Raw genomic sequence first — 18,953 nt, forward strand, 5'->3', positions numbered from 1 at the left:
CTTATGTTATGCTATAGAAACCATATATTATAAGCCGGCCAATAGCTAGATTTGTGTTTTAAAAAGCTAAAATGTTGCCCGCGTAATTGGGTTCTGTTAAAACGCAATGCGGGGCTGTTAAACGCGGCATGCTGAAAACACTGTCAAGTCAGCTGTTTCAGATGAGATATTAGAACTTCTTAAAATTCTATTTACAAGAATAATTAATGAACATGGCGGATAGTCCACTGCAGGAGGTGCCTCAGGCGGTGCTCAGCTTGACCAATTGCCCGGGAACTACACCTGGTACACCGCTAAGCAAAAATCAGCTGAAAAAGCAACGCAAGCTGCAGGAGTTTGCTGAACTCCGAAAGTTACGACGCGAAAGGGAGCGTGAGAAGAAAAAGCAGAAGCGTCGAGAGGCCAAGGCGCAGGGTCTGCCAATCCGGAAAGGACCTTCCCGCAAGGAGCTAAAAAAACGCCAGGCGGACGGCGAAGATTCCGGAATTTCCGTTGCTATTGATCTGAACTACGACGATCTGATGCAGGAGCGGGATATTGCTAAATGCGTGAAACAATGCCTTAGAATCTACACCATCAATCGACGAAGTGCAAAGCCAAGTAAGCTCCACTTCACGGGAATTCGGCGTAACGGACACATCCACGAGTCTTTTAAAAAGAACGACGGCTGGGAGAACTGGAACGTGGAGTACCACTTTGATCGTTCGCACTCCGACGTCTTTGACACCAGTCAACTAGTGTACCTTACCTGCGAGTCGGACCAAGTACTAGACAAACTACTGCCCAGCTGCACCTATGTCATCGGCGGCCTGGTAGACCACAATCACTTTAAAGGGCTGTGCCACTCGAGGGCCACGAAATCGGGCATAGCCACCGCCCGCCTGCCGCTCAGTGAGCACGTGGACATGAAGACAAGGGCCGTACTCAGTACCTACCATGGTGAGTAATTACCCCAAACAAATGGTTTTTTCTAGTTTTTACTAAACTTCTGAACGCAAAGTTATGCAGGGATCACTTTGACATTGGATATAATGTATTCCTTTAAAAGTATGTACGTTTCAGGTAGAAGGAAGAATTTCCGACTCTATAAATGTATAATGATTATTGTTGATCGACAATTTAGCAATGTCCGTTTATCCGTCCATCTATCTATTTTGGAAACTTTATTACTATATTACAGTGGCTCCAAGCTTATTTTGTGCAAGAATAAATCGAATTTTAAATTTGATACTGCTACTAAACCAGCAAAAATATCAAAATTTAAACGCAGTAATGTTAAGAATGGCGCATATTAAAATTATAACCAAGGTTTTTACTAATTTATAAAACAAAAGAATTTTTCTTACAAAAACTAAAAAATTGGGCAATTCTGACGCACAAGCTTATTTCGTGAAAGCACTTTAATGGTAAATAACTCTAAACTACGACTTTTAAATCCATTTTTGTTTCTTAATACTAGAAAAAATATATTAAGAAAAGTATATTTATAGGTTTTCGAGGCTGGGGGCACCCAAAAATTTAGGTTTAACGAGGATTTTCAACTATGGCGCCACGAACAACTATCGAGCAAAGCGAATTAGTCCTTAAACATTTTAAGGATGGGAAAACCCAGGAAATTGTTGCCTCAATCCCTAGTACAAACCCATACATAACCCAAAGGGTTTTTCGCGAAAATCGGGTGGCATCGGAAATCGGAACAAAATTTTTAATGACCACGAAGAGAGACGTATTGTCCTTAAAGTGAAGGAAAACCCCAGGCTTGGTGCAAATTCGCTTTGCTCAATAGTTGTTCGTGGCGCCATAGTTGAAAATCTTCGTTAAACCGTAATTTTGGGTGCCCCCAGCCTCGAAAACTTATAAATATACTTTTGTTAATATATTTTTACTAGTGTTAAGAAAAAAATGGATTTAAAAATCTTAGTTTAGAGTTATTTGCCATTAAAGTGCTTGCACGAAATAAGCTTGTATCAAATTTAAACTTCGATTTATTCTTGCACGAAATAAGCTTGGAGCCACTGAATATGTTACAAATAATTTGTATTTTATTTATTCTGCAGTCTATAACATTTGAACTACGTTTGGGCATTAAAAGAACTTAAAACTTCTAGATTTGACTTTTTTGACATTTAGTTAACTTTTTGGGACCATTAATCAATATATTAAAAACATACTAGCTTGAGACAGCACTATCCTAACAAGTTCTCTATAAAATTCTTAAAGCCCTTAATTTGTGATATTTGGGTATTCGAGGTCAATCGATAAAAGTTCACCGAGATTAAAAGCGATGATTTTAAAAAACTAACTCTGAACAATTGATATTTGATTACTCATTACTCACTTTCATTAGATATGCAATGTCTTATTCATTTATGAAATAATTTTAAATAGAATACAAAGTGAAATTCTGGCTCAAACAGCTACATTGCTTATATTTTTTCCACTAAAAGGGTATACTATATTCATTTATAAGTATCTAACCGGTAGAAAAATAAATTTTCCAATTTTTTTTTACGTACAGACGTAAAATTGCTATGATTTTAAGAACTATAAGACTAAGCTTGCTGACTATAGGGGTCGCAAAGGTTTGGTTCAAAGGTTGAGCAGCTGACTTCAAATAGCATAGTTACACATGTAAAGCCCACGGATTTGTTAGTTTTTTAGGTTTAAATATATATATTTATATATATATATATATTTTTATATATTTTAAGCTTCGACTACAGAATTTCTTCTTGTTTCTCTAATGTTTCAATTTATTATTATTTATTTATATTTTCAAAATATATGTGGTCGCTTTTTGTTACTTTTATTCTATATGGTAGTATTTTGTACTAAGGCCTTTCAAGCTTGCACATATTTCGAGTAAACAAGTTTTTTTTTTCTGATAACCCATTTTAGAATACGTATGTATGTATGAATGTATTTCTGAGTTCAATAAAAAAAAAATAAATAATTTATCCACGTGCAAAAAGGAAGACCTTAAAAAAGTGTAATCGTTGGTTACACGAAAAAATGACAAATAATACCTTGTTTTAATAATAACAAAAAAGAAAATCTATTAAAACGTTCTTTGAATTTGTTTATTCCTGTAAATATAACTGTTTTTATTCTAGTCTTTGAGCTACTGACCAAAGTTGCTGCAGGACAGGATTGGACCTCGGCCATTTTGGATACGATTCCCACACGTAAGGGTGCAAAGGCGAAAAACACCAATAGAAAGGAGACGAAAGATCAGGATGGCGAGCCGTCTCAAATCCTAAGGCAGACGGATGATAAACTGGAAGCTTTTCCAAACGAACTAGGCACTAAAAAATCAGAAACTGAAACTCAGTCCTTAGACAGTTGACAACAGTTGAGATCGCCATTCGAGGTCTTCTTGATTTTTATTTTAGTTTCTTTTGTTTTTACAAAATCACATTTAGTTTTGTTTTGCAAATTTAATTACAACTTAAAATACATAACGCAAATAATAAGAACACAAAAAAAAAGTGAATTTCATGTTTCAGTTATGCAATACAACGTACAGTGGTGGTCGGCGACGGGCGTCGTGAGTGAAACGATAGCGTCTTCTAACTTGTATTTATTTTATTTTAATTTGTGCACGTTATATGGCATATGAATCGAAGGATATAGCACCGATATATATCTTCATATTTTTGATTTTTTTTTGTTTTTATACTTTACTTTTAATTTGGATTCAGATTAAGTAGCTTGACGCCCTCACAGCGACAGCTCTATGAGCCATTCATATAGGTGAGTGTTTCTACAATATATGTACATGTTGCATGTCGTCGCTCGTTATTGTTTCTGTGGTCTGTGTACAAACACAACAGGAGAAATATAAACTAGAGCCATACAGTAAAACAGGAATAAGCATAACGTAATATAAAATGTACAAAGAAACAACACGAAAAAATATAACTTTAGGCTTAACTTTATGGTAATTTTGGAAGATTACTTTAGGTTATATATAGCACTAGTTTTTAGCAAAATATATAACTGATCCCCACTAGGGAAAATAGATTCTTTCCATTGTCCAAGTAGTCTGTGTTCTGTGTTTATGCAATGCGTATGTTAAGGTAATAGCTTTATAATTCGACAAATCGGACTGATCTGCGATTCGACCCAAGTTTTACTTGAAGTCATCGGTCTCAAGTATCTCAAAATCGCTCTCATCCGACGAATCCAAGGCGGTGACAATGCGCTGCTGCTCGCGGTCCCGACTCGTATCCGTAGCATCTTCCCCGGAACTGGGTATGGCAGCACCCCCCACCCCCCACTGCACCAGGCCAGAAACAAGGCTGGGTAGAAGCTTCCCGCTGTTGGCTAGAAGTGCTCGAGTTTGTGATTTCACGGCCAGTGCCACAAGCTCTCCGGCGGGATCCGATCCAGCGGCTATCTGGCTCAACTGAGTGTTGCCACTAGCATCTAGGGTGGTGTGATCGGGGAAAAGCAACCCCTTAGACAGGCTTTCCTCTGATGAGGAGGACGTAGTGGACAGTGAAGAGTCCCGTTTGAAGTGGCCCTTCCGGAAGTTCATATCGTCATCCTCTTTGGGTATCTGCTCCAGCTGTTTAGCCTGCTTCTTGGCCGCCAATGGGGCAAGCTCATCTTCCTCGTCGGTGGAGTGCTCATCGATCTCGGGTATCACGTCTGGAATGAGCAGCTCCGAAGGTATATCGTCGCTACGCTCATCATCATCTTCGTCATTTGCATCGGTGGGCGAACTGATAGTGGCCACATCACTGGCCCGTTCCAGCACAAAAATATTCGACTCGTTCACGTCAGGCAGAAACTCGTCTTCTGCCTCGGCCTCCAAGTTGTTATAATTAAGCGTCTCAGACCATTGGAAGTCTGCAAAATACAGAAGAAATTTGTTAAGTTTCAATTCAATGAATTTTAGTTTTTAGTCCGTATTTAAGGTTTGAGGTGCTTTTAAGTTAACAGGTAGAAGGCAGTGTTACCAACTCTATAAAATATATACATATGTATTTATAACTCTGACCAGGATTACTACCTTCAGCTTTCTATCTCGAAATTCTAGTAGAATCTTGAAAATAACAAACGTTATTTTTGATTCGGACTTTGTTCGTAAGTACCAGCATAATATTTAAAATGATCATCCCCAGTTGAAGAATATGGTCCTATATATGGATTTATCAATACTGGTCGCTATATTAGGTTGGCAAAAAAGACTTGCGGTATTTTCGCTAGTTGGCGCGTAGTTCTTGTTTTATTTGTCGCATCAGATTATACTATACCTTTTTGGAAAGCTCATTTCACGCGCTAACACGTGTTTGATTGTCTTTTCTTTTAAGTCGTTCGTGAGTTATAACGTCGCAATCTTGAAGCAAAATAAAGAGAAAATACGGCATATTTTACAGTACTACTACGATAAAGGCAAAAATGCATCTCAAGCCGCCAATAAAATTTGTGCAGTTTATGGACCCGATACAGTTTCTATTTCTACCGCCCAACGATGGTATCAACGTTTTCGTTCTGGTGTAGAGGTGGTCGAAGATGCGCCAAGCTCCGGAAGGCCTGTCGTCGAAAATTGCGATAAAATCGCTGAATTGGGCGAATCGCTTCTAAATCGCAACAAAATCGACCCGTTTTTGAAGAGTATGGTGACTGGCGATGAAAAGTGGGTCACTTACGATAACGTAAGTCGCAAACGGTCGTGGTCGAAAATCGGTGAAGCGGCCCAGACGGTGGCCAAGCCTGGATTGACGGCCAGGAAGGTTCTTCTATGTGATTGGCAGGGAATAATCCACTATGAGCTGCTCCCCTATGGCCAAACGCTCAATTCGGACCTGTACTGCCAACAACTGGACCGCTTGAAGACAGCACTCATGCAGAAGAGGCCATCTTTGATCAACAGAGGCCGAATTGTCTTCCACCAGGACAACGCCAGGCCACACACATCTTTAGTGACGCGCCAGAAGCTGCGGGAGCTCGGATGGGAGGTTCTTTTGCATCCACCGTATAGTCCGGATCTCGCACCAAGTGATTACCACCTGTTTCTGTCCATGGCGAACGCGCTTGGTAGTCTGAAGTTGGCTACAACAGAGTCCTGTGAAAATTCCGAGTTTTTTGCGAAGCGAGCTTCTATGAGAGGGGCATTATGAAGTTGGCACCTCATTGGGAACGCGTCATCGAACAAAACGGCGCATATTTGACTTGAATCGCATTATTGTAACCAATTTTATGAATAATTGAAAATTTAAAAAAAAAATTAAAAAATTAAATAAAATTAAAACTAAAAAGAAAATACCGCAAGACTTTTTTGACGACCTAATATATTGCGTAATATTATGGCAACTGATTCATTTTCGTATTTCTTACATGAATGACGGGTATCTTATAGTCGAAGTACTCGATTACAGCGTTCCTATTTGTTCTTCAACCGAACATTGCCAACTAGTTTATACTTTTAATAAACTCAATCAGTTAAATAGCTTAAAAGTATAAACGTATATATTTTAAAGCCCCTTAGTTTGAAATATTTTTGTATTACTAAAAGGTATTTTGTATAGATAGTTCCTAATGATACATATATATATATATATATTTTTAAGTTTTTGTTTAGTTTTCGTAAAAGATGTTCTGAACTTTTAGCCTTGGAAAGGTTTTCTTCAAATAAATTAAAAATATTTACATACATGTACAAGAATGACATTTTTGGGTTTGAATACTTGTCCAAATCTAAGCCAAGTAAGTCCCATAACTAATATCTATAATTAATATACCTCTAAAGTGCTAAGGCTTGCAATGAGATGTGAGACCACTCACCCTTGTGCTCAATCTTCAGCAGCTTAAAGTTGTATTTGGTGGAGACTAGGGCGGAGACGACCAGGATTGTCAGAACCAGGATAGAGCCGGAGATAAGGTGTCCAAGCACCGCGAGGGTGCCCAAGCAGCCACTGCTGGCCAAGCAGAACATGCTGGGGCTGCTGTGACGCCAGTCGTCGATCCTTTGCTGCCAGGCGTTGATCTTGCCGCGCAACTCGTCCGTAAGAACAATCCGGAAGCTACAACGAGTCCAGTAGATCCAAAAGCCCAGGAACCCCAGGAACAGCATACCCAGTGGTCGGACCCTGGAATAATTACAGCGCACGTTACGGTGGTAGATTTATAGAGAATATGTTTATTGCTATAAATTAAGCCAAACTTCAGGGGACGAAGGTTCGATGACTACTGCTTGAGATGACCCCGAATCACGATGATATCTATTACGTTGGAAGCAATAATTAAAAACAGCAAAGCAAGTGGTGAAACATGTTCTAGCAGGAAGCAGAAGCATACCCAGTTCTTCTGCCCCAAAATGAAGCGAATAGCTGGTCAAACCTGGTCGAGCAACCGAGAGTATTCTTGAACTTTTATTTTTCATTTAACATCAGAATGTTTCCACAGTGCGTAACAAAATTCTAAGGCAGACGCAATATTTTATGTGAGTTCTAAACGAGTTTGTATTGTGGTGATTCTCTCGTTTATGCAAACAAATTATAGTTATCAATTAATGATTTGCATTGTGAATAAGAACGAAACTAAAATTTCCCAATTTAATTGTAATATTTTTTTAACGAGTAAAATTTGCTTGTATGGTACATTTTTAATATCCATTTTAAGGGATACAAAAGCATTTCTCTTTCTCCTTTTGTGTAATTTAGTTTACGAATTGAGTTAAGATTAATAAAACAAATCTGAAACTGCCGCCTCTATATTACCGAATCGCACTGTCTGGTAAATGGTGCGAAATCAAAACAAAAACAAGAGGAAACGCTATAGTCGAGTGCCGCGACTATAAGATACCCGTTACTGTTTTACTCAATTTTAAAATATTCATTTTGCTAGTGGAAATTACCCAAGCGCCACCTATTGTCAGAGAAAGCATGTTGAGTAACTGATAGCGACGTCACTGCCCATATGAGGCCTTATAACCTAAATTTCTTCATAAATAGCGAAATAATGTTCCGATTTGAAAAATCTTTGGTAAATCGATAGATATTAACAGAAATAAGTTATACAAGGTCAAACGAAGGCATTCATAATATTATTTTAGACGCCAGTTTTCCGCGGTTTGTGGGCGTTAGAGTGGGCGTGGTCGGATGAAAACTTGTGGGAAGTTGCAGTGGCATCTCTTAAATACATATTCCTTAGCCTAATTTTCTAGCTCTTTTAGTTCCAGAGATTTTTGCATTGTTGGTTTTTCGGGTTTTGTGGGCGTTAGTGTGGGCATGGCTTGATCGGAAAAAGCAATTCGCATTTGGGACATCATAAAAACCTACATGCTTAATCCGAACTTTCTATCTCTTATAGTTACCGAGATATCAGGTTTTCTTGAAAATGCGAAAACTTTTGAGCTTGGTGGACGTATGGGTGGGTGTGGCCGAAAGAAAGTACCACTAAAAGATGCGCTGGCATCCAAAGTTTATACATACTGAATTTCATATTCATATTTCATATTTCATTGAGATGTTAGCGATTTTAATTTTTCGCGATTTGTGCTGAAATAAACTTGCGCTGTCCCGGGACCTCAAGTATCTTCATGCTTAATCTCAACATTGTATCTGCTATAGTTCCTGAGATCTCAGCTTTCATACAGACGGACGGACATGGCTCAATCGACTTCGCTATTGATCCTGATCAAGAATATATATACTTTATAGGGTCGGAAACGCTTCCTTCTATCTGTTACATACATTTCAACGAATCTAGTATACCCTTTCAATCTACGAGTAACGGGTATAACAAGTAGGAACGCTATAGTCGAATGCCGCGACTATTGGATACCCGTTATGCCATGACTAGCGCCATCTGTTCCTAAAACCGTATTAGGTGTCTTTATTAACCGACGGTGACGTCACTAACCAAAGTTTGTAAAATATTGTTTCAATTTAAATTTAAATTTAAATAAAATTCATGATGAATATAAGATGGAATAAATGGAAAATGCAAGGGTATATAGCTTCGACTATCGAAGGTATTTTCTTTTTCTGCTTACATTTGGCCTACTTCTGCGTTTTTAAATGTTAAAATAAAGTTGATATCAAAATGTTTTATCATAATTAACTAGAACGGGGAAATGGGTCTCAATGAATGCCATCAGACGCATTTTTAAAATAAAACAAAAAGAAAACAACTGTTTATGAATTAAGTGGACTGTATTTCTTTTATTATAGGGTTCGAGTTTATTTCTTGAATACAGGCGGGTTCACAAAATGTTTTAAGCGGTGCAGGTTGCGAGCGGTTGCGGGTACAAAACTATATATAACTGCCGAAAAAACGTGCAGAAAAGATAATGTAGAAAAACGCGTGATATTGCAATACTAATACAGATCTACTGCAATTTCGGCTATGCATGTGAGCTTAAAGCTTAAAGCTTGTACAGAATACAAAACAATAATGTGCATTTATCTAGCTGCGATTTAAAAAACAATACAATGATGAGCATTTAATTAATTGCGATTTGACAATAATGATAAATGTCCGATCTATTCTTCAACAACAACTAAGCCAAAAACTAGTACTCTTTGCCTCAAAGGTTTACATTGTTTCTTTGGTAATCAAATTCATGTTTTTTTTTTTGTTTTTTTTTTTTTTTGTTTACTGTACGATATGAGTCGCCTCCGCACACTCTTCTGATGCGCCGCATACAGGGACTTCAACAAAGATATAATTAACGTTTGCACTTTGAATTGACGATGCCTCTGGCGATACTTGCGGGGAGTTTTGGAGTGGTAAACGGATTTTTTTTAGAATAGACGATCAAGTGACATTGCCATTGCATATCATTATTTTTTTTAATGTGTTTTTTTTAATTATATGACTGATCACAAGGGGAAAAGCTAAGCAAAAAGGGCACACAAGAAACACAATTGTGCCATTTAGATAGGGGAATGGAGAGTGTTACATGGCCGTTAGAAGCACACTGAGAGCTGGTACAGTGAATATTCTTTAAAATTCTCTAGGGATAACTTTATTTATTTTATACATAGATAGTTTTATACCTACCTACCTACGTAGAGTCCGTCTGTCTTTTGTATGAATCTCGAGAACTAAAAAAAAATGCAGGTCAGGTTACCAGGTCAACAATCCGAAGCATTCAGCAGGAAAAGCGAAGTTAAATGCGCCACACCGAAATCTTTGATTGAATAGGCGGAGGAGAGTGTCGTCGGCGTGCATGGGCCTGGTGTGACATTTTTATCTACGAGTGGATATTTACATAAAAAGCAAGGAAGGCCGGAACGGTGGCGAAAGAGTAGCCTTTCAGTCGACCAAAACGAAGGTGAAAGAAAGCACGTACAAAGAGATCGCCAGCATTAACACAGCGAACTACATCTGGGGATACGTTATTAGAACTAACGCTTTACAAAGAAAAATATATAATATATTTTTCAGAATTAAGACTTAGGGAATTAGTATGGCAAAGGAAAGGAATTTTCGTGTTTAACGTTTTATTTTAAATACATTTCGAGTTGTGTAGTTCGCATTGTTTAACACAATTATAAGAGATTATAAACAAACAAACAATAACATGTCAGCATGTTCCAATTCCACTCAATATTTCAAAGGAACGCACTATGAATTTGACCACAGGTGTGGGGCCAGTGCACATGAGCTCCATTTTGGTGAGCTTCTACATATGTGTAACAATCTATATTTGTGTGCGCACATATTTTCTTAAAATAAAACATTGCACCTCGAAATTGGCCAAGAGACGGCGATCTTTCCCTCGTTCCTTCAGCTCCACAATTTAACTTTTGTAGTTAACAATACCAAATTACATAGAATATTATATATTTTCATTTTTATTATTAAAATTAAATAGAAATTCAGAGCTACTAGTCTGGTCGTACTATCAACAGATTCCACTGAACCTACTAAATTTGCTATCAAATTCAATAGAGCTTTCTAAAACAAAAACTAATTATACCCGTTACTCGTAGAGTAAACGGGTATACTAGATTCGTTGTAAAGTATGTATCAGATAGAAGGAAGCGTTTCCGACCCTATAAAGTACAGTATAATTTGCTTAGCTGCCTTGAGTACTTTGCACGCAAGTTTGAGGCAGCTATCTTAAAAATGCAGCTATCTTAATTTTAATTTTTGAACAAAAAAAAGTTTACCTATAGCTCAATAGATGGCGCAACTAACTTATATGATTTTCATAGAAAACCATAACAAATTCTGCCGATATGAGGCGCTTAAGTGCAGGCTGCTAAGTTGGGTGCACTAAACGTAATTATTTTCATACTAAAGTGACCATGATGCAGAAAAATGAAAATATCAGGCAGCTATCTTGACGATGCAGCTAAGTAAGTATCGAGGCAGATAAGCAAATTATCCTGAATATATATATTCCTCAAAAGACGGTTATCTCGGTAACTATAAGTGGTTGAAAGATCGGATTGAGCATGTAGGTTTTTATGATGCACTAAATGCGATTTGTTTTTATCCCAACAAGCCACGCCCTGCTACATCCTACAAAACCAGGAAAACTAAAAATGCCAAAATCTCGGGAACTATAAGAGCTAGAAAGTTGTGCTTAAGAATACGTATTTAAAAGATGCCACTACAACTTGTCCCTAGTTTTCATCCGGCCACGCCCACTCTGACGCCCACAAACCGCGGAAAACTGTGGCGTCCATAATATTATTATATCTTCGATTGACCTTGTATAACATATTTTTGTCAATATCTATCGATTTTCCAAAGATTTTGCAAATCGGAACATACTTTCGCTATTTTTGAAGAAAATTAAGTTATAAGGCCTCACATGGGCAGTGACGTCGCTATCAGTTACTCAACATGCTTTCTCCGACAATAGGTGGCGCTTTGGGAATTTCAACTAACAAAATGAATATTTTAAGATTGTGTAAAACAGTAACGGGTATCTTATAGTCGCGGCACTCGACTATAGTGTTTCCTCTTGTTTTAAGTCTTGTATTGTTTCAATTTCAAGTCAAAACACCATCTGCCACTTTCAGTTAGCAAAAACATTTACTCTTTATTTTTAATTATTTTGATTAAGTAGGAAAGTCGAGATAAGCAAGTTCAGTTGTATGTAAATAAATTACTTAATAAATATGCGACTTACCAGGCCATTATGATTACTGTGGCAATGGCTGCTGCTCCACAGTGGAGCGTAGACCTTGACGGACAGGGCAGGGCTTGAAACATTTTGAATTTGAGTGGCTTTTCCTTTTCCCTTGATTTCCGCGATTGTTAACCAGGGACAATTAGTTTAGCGTTAAACCAGGTTCTTAACAAGCTGTGCGCATGGACGGAGCTACTGTTTTCTTTTTTCCCTGTTCCCTCTTTGTCCTTAGCCACCCTTTATGACCCTTTTGTTTGCTTTGTTGTCAACGGCTGCTGTGTAGAAAATAAAATACGATTATTTATTACTGTTACATGAGGCATTTTTCGGCTACATGGCAATTTACAAAAATGGTTTTGCATTTTTTTTTCGATTTTTGAGGGCCTGTCTTACTCACACAATCAAATTTGTTTTTCCCAAATGGGGAAACAATTAAAACAAAGAAAACTGCGTTGTGCACCATGAAAAGTTGGCCATGTTATTGCGACTTTTCAAGCAGTGATTATCCACTCAATTTATTTTTTCAACTGGTTCTTGTTATTACTTTTTCTTTATTTTATTGTTTTCCATCTATTGTCATAGTTGTTTACCGGCTGCGTGCGAAAGAGATGGCACTTAGGCGCGGGAGAGAACTGTAAGCGAAGCACTCGTAAAAGCTTTGAAGTACAAATATTAATAATAACAAAAACGAAACCAATAAATTAAACCAAGAAACAAGAACTAATAAAGCTATAGAAAAACGTATACAAGGCAAAGTTGTTTGGCCTTCGATGTCTTTTTCAATTGCGTCGCAGAATGTTATACAAAAAACAGAAACACAATCACACTCACACTCACAACGTTTGTTTGCATGTAACTACATATGTACATATGTATTCGTCCGCACATATGTGCGAAACTTGACGCTTCTTGATTTTGTTAGACCTGCACTTTACTTTACTAAAAGCAGTGCGATACACAGAGTTAAAGGAACAGAGGAGACAGGAACTGTGTTACACTGAAAAAAATAAAGAATAAACAGATGAAACCAACTTTTGCAGAACGTACGCCCCACTTGCACAAACACACGTAAATGCACTCTTTACACATTAACATCGCAATTTTAAGAGAACAAAATATAGAGCAAAGGTAATCGGAAATACGTAAAATTTTAAGTTAACACACCTATTTCAGCGTTTTTCAAATTTTTCTGTAACTAAATGGCAAGAAACACAAAACACATGCAAAAACAATACCAGTTTTACATATTTTATATTTTATACAAACACAAAACACATTTGAAAATGTAAGCCTTATTTTCCGGATTCCAAGCAAATTCGATCGCGCCACAAAAATTACCAATGAAAAAAAAGAAAACAATTCTCCTAGAATAGTGTTACCAGATATGGAAACGTCTTTATTTTTTATATTATGAATTTCTACTGACGCGCAATAACAGTGGCGGTTAACAGTGCGAAATATCTGTTATGGAAGCAGCTGCAGTGTTAATAAATGGTAAGCCACTAACATACTAGTAAACACGAACAATCGATAACGATAAAAAGCCTGTACGCATACAAATTTTTGTAAAAATAAATTTAAATAATTTGAATTTCCCACAAAAAAATGTTCAGAAATTTACCATGAAGCCCAAAAAATCTAGAAGCATTAATATCGTCTAAGGGTCTCATTCGAAACTATTGATGCTTGCTAACAAAGTGTAAAAAAATGTTGACGATTACCAAATACCCAAGCCTTACACAGATCTTCCACTCCTCCAAAGCTTCTGAGTAACTTATATTACAATAAAAAATAGACCGCCAAAATTGTAATTTAATTTAATTAATTAATTTTTGTTAATATTTTCAATCAATTTTAAAAATGGAGTGAAATCTAATAATAATAACAAAATGGGCCCAAAATACTTAAATAATCGATTATTAACTAAAAAGCAAGACTCAACTTTAGTCCACCTTTAGTTTCCTATTAAAAAAAAGTCCTAAAAAAAGAAAAACAATTCAAAACTTCAACACGGCAAATAAATTTAGAAAGTACGTTTTCCTAAATTCGACGTTCCTTACAAAATTCTTTGCAAAAATTACCGATGGATGCGGCTTGGTAAGAGGAATTATTGAGATTCATGGGTGTTTATGTTAGTTAATGGGATTTTAATTGATTTGGCGGAATCTGATGTCCTCTGTACTACAGTAGAGCCATGGAGCAGCTGCTAGACGCCGTCGAGCTCAGCCGAACCCACAGTGAGGCCAGCACACCCACGCCTACAGCAACAATATCGATCTGGAGCGCTCCATCCGAGGGCAGTTCCGGTTTCCCGTACCCCGCCTTCTTTCGGTTCCGGTTAGATGGTCAGGCCATATTGCCACCGCTGGTGAGACGAAATCTTATTTAGGGAGTGACACCCACTCAACCGTAACTCTTTCACGATGTTCCAGATGACAAGCGCCAAGAGGCGCGATGTTCAGCAATCCCGCCAGATGGCAATGAAGCTGGAGGAACGATACCGCCTGGCCAGACACTCGGCGGGATCAGACATGGCCAGTCCGCAGAGTCTATCTCAGCTGCAGCAGACGGAGACCTTTATCTATGATAGCACACGAGGACATGCACGTCCTCAAACTCTGATCCTGGATATTAAGCTGCCAACCATTCATGTGGATCCTCCTACACCCCAGCCACCTTTAGAAAACTCGTCAGCCAGACGTCACAATCGAATAACTGACCGCATTTTGCAGTTTGAGCAGTCAGGACTTGGTAAATTGCTGCCAAAAGTTCAGGAAAAGAGAATCCTACGCTCCAGTACGAGTCCTTCGATAGCTAAAGGCAATGAGCAGCCGTGGCATGAGTTGAAGGAAATGGAGCTAACAGCTTCGCAGACAGAGCCAGCTACCTTTCAACGATCAAGGAGCTTCACGCTGGAGGAGCCCTCTCAGGTTCTCGTAGAGCATATGCAGCGGGAGGCCCTGGTTGTCAAGCCCAATCAGAATTTGGCCAACTTCCAGAGGCAGACTATAGAATCTCAGGCCAAGAGGGTGAATCCAAGTCTCAGGTGCAACAGCAACAACACCAGCAAAACCACTACCAACACAAACACCACAACCACCTACAATAGCTACTCCAAGAGAGATCGTGAGGTAGAGCGTATAATAGAAAGGGCGCTAGACGAGCGTGGTCCTCAAGAAGCTAACCGGAAAGCAGGAGTTCGAAACTATCTACGTGGTCATCGGGAGCGGATGAATCAGTTGATTCTACACCAGGAAGAGGAGCGTCGACGAATGCAAGCACAATTTGAAGTTCAGCAACGGCAGCTTGTTGAAGAACTTTGCGCTGAGATCGATATTTCTGCAGGCACAGACAATCCCGACCGACAGGTGTCCCAGAGCACCAGTACGGGAGACCTGCGTACGGTCTCACCAACTCCAACAATATTCTCTTTTATGGATGCCACGCTGCGTAAGTTGAAAGAGCATGACGATCTTTCCTCGATGGATGACAGCTCCCGAATAGCTGCTCCTTCTTCCGCTCGAAAGAGGTTGTTTAGTCCGAAACTATCTATTGGCTACGACTCGGAACCACAGTCACTGGGGGAGATTAGTGCGCCTAGCACACCGAGATCATTACCACTCCGGAACAGTAGTTTAACTAACAGTAGACAAGCTGTTAGAAGACGATCGCAAACTGTTGGCAGCAATTCTAGGAAATTAAATAGTAGTGCAGGCCGTGAGGTGATCAAATCACCAACGAAGGGTGGAGGTGAAGTAGGAAGACCAAAGAGCTCCACGGGAAACGGAATCTCTACTGTATCGAAAAGGAACACCGCAACACCAGCAAGGAGCACCTCTTCACCCAAGCGACTAATGAATGTAAGTGATCTAAACGAAACCTTATGCAAATAAACTATAAGCTTAGTTATTTCCGTTTGATTTTGCCTAAGTCTGTCTCCTCTCATTGTTTTACACAATGCAATTTTCAAATCAAGTTTTCTGTTAAAATATAATTTTAAATTAACAACTGCGATCTCGGTAACCAAAAGAGATACAAAGCTGGAACGAAGCTTTGAGATTCTAGAGAAACTTCCGGCAACGACCATTCTAACGAACACAAACCACCAATCCTTGTTTTGCTTTAAACAATATTAAGTGTAAATACATATCAATTTAAAAAAAATGGAAAAATTATTTCGTTATATATTAACAAATTTATATATACATATATACATATAAATGAAAAAAGAATATATATATATATATATATATATATAGTTCGAAACGAAGATGGCACTAGTAAAAACAAGAGGAAACGCTATAGTCGAGTGCCGCGACTATAAGATACCCGTTACTGTTTTACAAAATTTTAAAATATTAAAAATATTATTTTGCTAGTGGAAATTCACAAGGCGCCACCTGTTGTCAGAGGAAGTATGTTGAGTATGCTTATAGTGACGTCACTGCCCATGTGAGGCCTTATAACCTTAATTTCTTTATAAATAGCGAACAAATGTTCCGATTTGAAAAGTCTTTGGTAAATCGATAGATATTAACAGAAATAAGTTACAGGTCAAACGAAGGCATTCATAATAATATTAAAGACGCCACAGTTATCGGCGGTTTGTGGGCGTGGCCGGATGCAACTTCGTGGCAAGTTGCAGAGGCATCTCTTAAATACGTGTTCCTAAGCGAAATTGTGTAGCTCTTATAGTTTTCCAAATTTTTGCATTTTTGGTTTTTCGTGTTTAATGGGCGTTAGAGTGGGCGTGGCTTGATCGCATTGGGAGCATCATAAAAACCTACATGCTTAATCCGAACTTTCTATCTCATATAGTTACTGAGATATCAGCTTTTCTAGAAAATCCGAAAACCGTCTTTTGAGCCTTGTGGGCGTATGGGTGGGTGTGGCCGGATAGTAGTACCACTATAAGATGCGCTGGCATCTAAAGATTATACTTTCTGAATTTCAACTTTCTAGCTCCAATAGTTCCTGAGATTTCAGCAATTTTAGCTTTTTGCGATTTGTGGGCGTTATAGTGGGCGTGGCTGGATGCTGTAATAAACTTGCGCTGTCCCGGGACCTCAAGAATCTTCATGCTTAATCTCAACTTTGTATCTGCTATAGTTCCTGAGATCTCAGCGTTCATACGGACGGACAGTCGGACGGACGGACGGACGGACAGACGGACATGGCTCAATCGACTTCGCTATTGATCCTGATCAAGAATATATATACTTTATAGGGTCGGAAACGCTTCCTTCTATCTGTTACATACTTTTCAACGAATCTAGTATACCCTTTTACTCTACGAGTAACGGGTATAATTATGATCATTATTACTTTAAATTTGGGTCACAGAGTAACGGGTAGCTAGTAGTCGCGACATAAAATCTACATTTGGGTAACCTTAAAAGCTCTTTTTCAATGCAAATGATAAACTAAAGAAATAAACACAGGGGCTGTATTACCTGTAAGATCTTTATTCTGTATCCTCATTCTATTATTTCTACTTCCCAAAAACAAGCAGCGCAAGAAGCCATAACAAATTGGATGGCCAGTTAACCCGTGCCTTAACAAAGACTGCAAAGGAAATCAAGAGACAAAACTTTTAGCACATATAGCTAACATAATTAATAACCCATTCAGAAAGTGCTTTCATTCCCCTTTAATTTCGCTTCTGATCCCCGCTAGAAAAATGCCAACCTGGAGTCCGAAGAGCGCCAGGTGGCAGCTACGCGTATAAATGCCGCTGTACGTGGATTCTTGGTCCGTAGGCTTTTTGCAACTGAGCAAGTCCAGCGTATTGTTCAAACCATCAGGGACACCCTGATCTTCGTTCTGAATCTACATTTGGAAACCTGTGATCACACCCTAGATGCAGAGGAGCCTGGAAATCTGCGCCTCAAGGCACGATTGCTTCAACAGGTGAGTTCAACACTGAAGCTAATTATAGATGTTGAAGCGTTATTTGCATGATGGTTGTTTCAAAACGATTTTTATATTTAATTTAATATTAAAATATAGCCGTGATTCCTATTTGGTCGAAGAAAATGTACAAATTAAATGTTTTCCGTATCTATATCCTATATGGGCAAATGTATAATACAGATGAAATCAACTTTTCCATATCATAACTAGTTGCGTTAATAAAGAGTTTTATAAGCGGCAAACAGATCTATTTTGACCAATTCCTTATTTTTAAGAAGCAATTTTAAAACAATAGTTTGGGCTGTACTGTATAGTAACTAATATAGTAACTAATTTTAAAATGCTATGCAGTAATTACAAATGTCTGTTTTGATAAAAAAAAATATATAATTTCTTAAATTTTTTTTTTACACATTGTGCAATGGAATAATTGCAATATATTTTCCTAATCTTCCTTTTTAATCAGCTGTGCTCGGCCAGTCGAGCTCTGCACCTGATCTTTTTTCAGACCAACATAAAGGAGCGCATGGAGATCATCGCTCGAGATCGAAAGCGGATCACGACCAAGCACCTCCTCAAGCACCGGTAATTCAATTTAAGCTTCAGTGCTTAGATGACAAGAAAGAAAATTAAAAAATAATAAACATTCCCGCCCTATAACCGTAATCATGTGTTTCTCTTCCAAAATTTTCCCATTAGTGACCACAAGTAACATTTGCAATGCACAGTTCTTATTAGAGTAAACGAAAATATTATATTCGTTGAAAAACATGTTAAGGTAGGAGGATGCGTGCGCGACCTAATAAAGCATACATATGTACATATATTGTTGATTGGACAATAGATGGGACATAAATTATTATAAATTTTAATTTTTTAATAGCTTAAAACTTAATTTTTTTTTTTTTATTAATTACACAGTCCTAGTTCTTGTAGTTTT

The 18,953-nt window shown here is 38.1% G+C and overlaps 3 protein-coding genes across 12 annotated transcripts; 2 read left to right on the forward strand and 1 right to left on the reverse strand.

Annotated features, from left to right (window-relative positions):
- The first annotated feature begins 122 nt into the window (after positions 1 to 122).
- On the forward strand, positions 123 to 3,891 carry LOC108112698 (tRNA methyltransferase 10 homolog A). Its single transcript, XM_017222913.2, has 2 exons — positions 123 to 939; positions 3,114 to 3,891. Exons 1-2 carry the CDS (start codon positions 207 to 209, stop codon positions 3,344 to 3,346), a joined length of 966 nt encoding a protein of 321 aa, XP_017078402.1. The 5' UTR covers positions 123 to 206; the 3' UTR covers positions 3,347 to 3,891.
- On the reverse strand, positions 3,335 to 13,440 carry LOC108112679. Of its 8 annotated transcripts, none has more exons than XM_017222842.2 (5): positions 13,367 to 13,432; positions 12,498 to 12,732; positions 12,101 to 12,375; positions 6,793 to 7,097; positions 3,335 to 4,854 (listed from the first exon to the last, which is right to left on the reverse strand). In XM_017222842.2, the coding sequence occupies exons 3-5, from the start codon at positions 12,181 to 12,183 to the stop codon at positions 4,133 to 4,135; spliced, it is 1,110 nt and encodes a 369-aa protein (XP_017078331.1). In that variant the 5' UTR covers positions 12,184 to 12,375; positions 12,498 to 12,732; positions 13,367 to 13,432; the 3' UTR covers positions 3,335 to 4,132. The 8 variants fall into 8 exon arrangements, with proteins under 8 accessions (XP_017078331.1, XP_017078370.1, XP_017078353.1 ...); XM_017222881.2 differs by lacking the exon at positions 12,498 to 12,732 and adding an exon at positions 12,938 to 13,097 and having other exon boundaries at positions 13,265 to 13,425; XM_017222864.2 differs by lacking the exon at positions 12,498 to 12,732 and adding an exon at positions 12,932 to 13,097 and having other exon boundaries at positions 12,101 to 12,372; positions 13,265 to 13,425.
- Positions 13,441 to 13,948: 508 nt separating this feature from the next.
- LOC108112662 (centriolar coiled-coil protein of 110 kDa) lies at positions 13,949 to 18,679 on the forward strand. 3 transcript variants are annotated; one of them, XM_017222808.2, is made up of 5 exons: positions 13,952 to 14,231; positions 14,288 to 14,468; positions 14,533 to 15,960; positions 17,777 to 18,010; positions 18,480 to 18,679. In XM_017222808.2, the coding sequence occupies exons 2-5, from the start codon at positions 14,295 to 14,297 to the stop codon at positions 18,600 to 18,602; spliced, it is 1,959 nt and encodes a 652-aa protein (XP_017078297.1). In that variant the 5' UTR covers positions 13,952 to 14,231; positions 14,288 to 14,294; the 3' UTR covers positions 18,603 to 18,679. The 3 variants fall into 3 exon arrangements, with proteins under 3 accessions (XP_017078306.1, XP_017078297.1, XP_017078290.1); XM_017222801.2 differs by having other exon boundaries at positions 13,952 to 14,197; XM_017222817.2 differs by lacking the exon at positions 18,480 to 18,679 and having other exon boundaries at positions 13,949 to 14,197; positions 17,613 to 17,888.
- The last annotated feature ends 274 nt before the right edge of the window (positions 18,680 to 18,953 follow it).

This window comes from Drosophila eugracilis, unplaced genomic scaffold, assembly GCF_018153835.1.
Source record: "Drosophila eugracilis isolate 14026-0451.02 unplaced genomic scaffold, ASM1815383v1 contig_1963, whole genome shotgun sequence".
Lineage (NCBI taxonomy): Eukaryota > Metazoa > Arthropoda > Insecta > Diptera > Drosophilidae > Drosophila > Drosophila eugracilis.

What these genes read in the sequence shown, in the direction of transcription:
- LOC108112698 (XM_017222913.2), top strand. Translation starts at nt 207, where the DNA reads ATGAACATGGCGGATAGTCCACTGCAGGAGGTGCCTCAGGCGGTGCTC. An exon ending in CGTACTCAGTACCTACCATG is followed by an intron (nt 940 to 3,113) that starts GTGAGTAATTAC and finishes TTTTTATTCTAG; the next exon opens with TCTTTGAGCTACTGACCAAA.
- LOC108112679 (XM_017222890.2), bottom strand. Translation starts at nt 12,183, where the DNA reads ATGTTTCAAGCCCTGCCCTGTCCGTCAAGGTCTACGCTCCACTGTGGA. An exon ending in ACAGTAATCATAATGGCCTG is followed by an intron (nt 7,098 to 12,100) that starts GTAAGTCGCATA and finishes TAATTATTCCAG; the next exon opens with GGTCCGACCACTGGGTATGC. An exon ending in GCTGAAGATTGAGCACAAGG is followed by an intron (nt 4,855 to 6,792) that starts GTGAGTGGTCTC and finishes TGTATTTTGCAG; the next exon opens with ACTTCCAATGGTCTGAGACG.
- LOC108112662 (XM_017222801.2), top strand. An exon ending in CACCCAAGCGACTAATGAAT is followed by an intron (nt 15,961 to 17,776) that starts GTAAGTGATCTA and finishes GATCCCCGCTAG; the next exon opens with AAAAATGCCAACCTGGAGTC. An exon ending in AGGCACGATTGCTTCAACAG is followed by an intron (nt 18,011 to 18,479) that starts GTGAGTTCAACA and finishes CTTTTTAATCAG; the next exon opens with CTGTGCTCGGCCAGTCGAGC.